Source organism: Puccinia triticina, chromosome 3A (assembly GCF_026914185.1).
Source record: "Puccinia triticina chromosome 3A, complete sequence".
Lineage (NCBI taxonomy): Eukaryota > Fungi > Basidiomycota > Pucciniomycetes > Pucciniales > Pucciniaceae > Puccinia > Puccinia triticina.
The window spans coordinates 6137376-6141195 of NC_070560.1; the positions used below are offsets into that span (position 1 = coordinate 6137376).

Below are 3820 nucleotides of genomic sequence, written 5' to 3' on the forward strand. Positions count from 1 at the left end.
CGGGTTGTGGCACTGTCCGAGCATTCAGATCCTACAGTGCGGGTATCAAAGTATTTTCCTTTCTGATTGGCTGTAGGGAAATACAGTATTCACTACCAGAAGCTGAGTAATGAGATCGACAATTGAAGCAACAAAGATTATCAACAATGCAATTCGAAATGAGAAAACATCAAAATTCCTATGAAGAGGGAAAAGGTAGACATATAGAATGAGATCTTGCTAAATTAAGTTTAAAGTATTATTTTTATCGAAACAAAGAGTAATTTTTTTGTAGATAAGACAATGCATCGCATCAATTGCCTTGATTATGCTCAGCGCCCCACCAGGGTTGTTCGATGCCGGTTTTGGCGGCATCCCCATTTCCGTCATCACTACTATCTTCGAACTTCACGGTTTCTTGGTAGCCACTGCTAACGCCTCCACCATAGCTGGTAGTGGTGCCTCCACTTTCCCGATTCAAGTTGTCCACAGTGTCTGCGCTGTCTGATCGCATAAGCAAACGTCGCGAACCTTCACTCTCTGATCCCGATGGAGAAAGCATTGCTGGCCCAGCGAGAGTCATTGGGTTACCGACCGAGTCGGTCTTTGGTTGACCAATAGAGAGAGGGTTGGTATTGAATTCGTCGTCAGTGGGAGTCAAAACCATCTCGTCGGGCTCGTTGTCACTCGAGCTTTCAGTAGGAGAAGCTAGGTTGTCGGAGGTGTTAAAAGCCTCTGTCAGACCTTCGAGGCGTTTGAGCAGGGTAGCGCCACCTAACGAAAACCGGGTGACCGGGTCGACTGGAGACATTGTGGAATCGAGGGTGCCAGGGAGACCTCCCAAACTAGTCCCCGAGTGTACCTGGGCCATTTCAGGGGCTGAGCCATTCGATGGAGCGTCCGTGTAGGTCCCAAAATCACTTTCAGGCTTTTGAGTCCGGCGGCGGTGAGCCAAAACAAAAAAACCGAATACCAAGGCAATCAAAGCCAATGAGCCAAAAACACCTCCCACAGCTGCGCTTGTATGGCTCGAAGGCCCAGCGGCAAATACATTGGGTGGTGTGTCGCCTAGTTTGCTATTAAACAAAAGTAAAGTGAGTTAGCGTTTGCGCGAGGGAATACCACGCATAAATCACTTACAAGCCATGCAAGTTGTTGACCATTGCGGTGTTATTGAACATGGTATCATTGTTGAGCATGCTGTTGTTGAGCGGGGTGGCACTGGTGACCGGGTCTTGAGTGCCGTTAATGATAGGGATAGATTGCTCAGGAGTAGAGGGGTTGACGCTCTGAATGTTCAGTGCGGTGGTAGCCGGGTCAATTGTGGCATTGCCATCAGAGATAAAAGAAGAGGCAGAATTGACACCCTGATCAGAGTCTTGTGGCGCATCAGCGGCTATTGAAGAAGACAAGGGATTTGGAGATGAGGAGTCCTGCGACGGGGGTGAGTTAGCTGGTAAGCCGGTTAAGTCTTGAGCCTCGGAAGTAGCGATGGGTTGGGTTTCCGGGGTCTCTGACTGCGGAGAAAATTGAGGCACTTCAGCTTCAACAACCGGTAGTGGGGTTGTTTCCGATTGAGGAGCTTGGTTAGGGGGTATGATGGCCGCAGAAGGTGTTGAAGCTTTGGCTGGGGATGATTCAATCTTCTTCAGGTTTGGCAGTACAGCAGCTGCCCCTGCGATTGAAGCGCTTTTCAATTTTTGCTGCGGGCTGGCTGGAGGCTTGTCAGAATGATGATTCAAAATGTGTTTTTCACCAATTTTCACAACATGCGCTGAGGTGGCCGGTGCAGGAGGGGTCTTCGTAGAGGCATGCACCGGAGGGGCAGCAATATGCGGGGGCTGAGGAACGGGAGAATCTTGAGCCGATGATCTGACGGGAAGGGCGGCGACTGGCTTGATATGAGACTCATCGACAGCTGCGGTCGCCTTGGGTGTTACAGAAGCAGGGTCGATGTGGGCGGGAAGCTTGGTAGGGACTTGTGCCGGTTTGCCCGAAATTGCCATAGGTTGCTTGGTAGGAGTAGCAATAAGTGTTTTTATCGGAGCCGGGAAAGTGGGGTGCATCGGCACTATTCTCTGGGTGGGTTTGTGGCTGTAAGGTTTGAGGAGTTTGACGGGCTTGTGCGCAATTGGTTTGAGTACTTTCACGACGTGGTGAAGGGGCCTCTGAGCATTATGCTTTGTGGGCTTCTTGACAGCGCGTTCTTGATAAGCGAGGTTAGACTCAGACTCGTCGGACATTGACTCGTAGTTTCGTGCATTTAATATTCTCTCGGGGAATTTGTTTAATCGGTTCTCGAAATCACAATGACCCGTGAAGCAGAGGGCGGCGGAAAACGCAACAGGAATATCGGTGGGAGAGCCAGGTTCATCGGACTGGTCAGGTACTGCCGGTTGGCGATACGAAATAGAGGGGTGTTGCGCATGCATCATGATGATTCTGCGTGCATGGCGCTTAGCAACTTCACTGGAGACAAGCATGGTGCCAGTCGAGTAAATGGAACAGGTTAGAGTCACTGGAATTGATCGCCCCGGTTATGGAATGCGGAGTTTCTTGATGACTAGCAAGTCGTGAGAGGGGAATCAGTATCATATGCGTAGATGAGTCAAGTGATAGGGTGTGCTTACAGTAAAAGGGGCACAAAGATAGCGGTAGGACGTATTGTAACCGGAAGTGAAGTCGCGGGATACTAACTCGATTGCAAAGAAGAAGGATGACCGGTGTAGAGCGAGTGTGTAAGTGAGTGCTGAAGCTAGGCCCCGGTGAATTGAAAAATTGATAATGAGGTCGAGAAGGAAGGGATGGCGCACGGGACGTAAGCGGATGGACGAGTACCGTGAGGGGATTTAATCAAGTGATACCAGGAAGAGTTCAATAAAATCAATGTAAAGAAATTGTGCGAGAGAAAAACAATTTGATCTTCCAGATATAAATGGGGAGTAGATCAGTGGGTTTAAAGATGTACGATGGGGCGGTTCAGCAGGGCAACACAGATGTTTGGATATCGTGATGTAAGAAAGAAGAGTGGATAATTGGTCAGAGGGGAAAAATAGTGCTTTATGAAGTGGTGGAAAAGGTTAGAAAGGAGCGTAGTTTTACCACCAAAAAAATGAGTGTGTTTTAGTCAATCTGTCATACAAAGCAGAGATGGCGGGAAGCAGACGAAGGGCATAAGGTTCTGTGATTGATGAAAGTTCGAGTCGAGGATCCAACCTGGCCAGCGAGAGGGCTGGTCAGGGGACGCAAGGTGCATTTGTATTGGTAAAACAGAGACAAGCGGCAAAAAATGGCATCCGGCTAGGTTGGGAATCAAGCCACACGTATCTCTGGCCAGATCGCAGGACTTGGACTCCGGTCCTGTTGGTCGAACGCGATAACGACAGTCGCGCTCGGGATTATTGACCCATTGGGCTGACTCTGGTCCGGAAGCAAAGCTGACGCGGCGCTTGGGCCATTTCTTCGGAAAGGCGAGGATAAATGCCTCTCCGACCTTAGAAAGAATACACCCCTTTTGGTTTGAAGAAATGCAAGTCCGGGAATTCGCAATAGCAAGGTGACCATCAATTTGGTTCTTGGAACCTGGGGGGGTGATTTCGCCAGGAGTTGAGGAAGATGCGGGGAGGCTTGGAAAAAGGTAACCAAATACACCACCGCATGGCAGTGGTTTTGAAAATTCTCTAGGGCCAATATTCCCTTACAACCAGCAACAATCCCCGTCCATCCCCCATATCCAATCCACACCGACGAACCGCTGTCAGATGAGTGCTCCAAATGGACAACCCTACATCCCCAGCAAGGCCGATCTTGCCTACCAGCGGGCATGTGGGTATATCCCCCA

At 49.6% G+C, this 3820-nt stretch overlaps 1 protein-coding gene across 1 annotated transcript; it reads right to left on the bottom strand.

The window, feature by feature from the left end:
* Positions 1-292: 292 nt before the first annotated feature.
* On the bottom strand, positions 293-2462 carry PtA15_3A658 (uncharacterized protein; the record flags this gene model as incomplete). The annotated part of the gene is made up of 2 exons (XM_053167647.1): positions 293-1055; positions 1120-2462. The coding sequence occupies 2 exons, from the start codon at positions 2460-2462 to the stop codon at positions 293-295; spliced, it is 2106 nt and encodes a 701-aa protein (XP_053018844.1).
* Positions 2463-3820: the final 1358 nt, after the last annotated feature.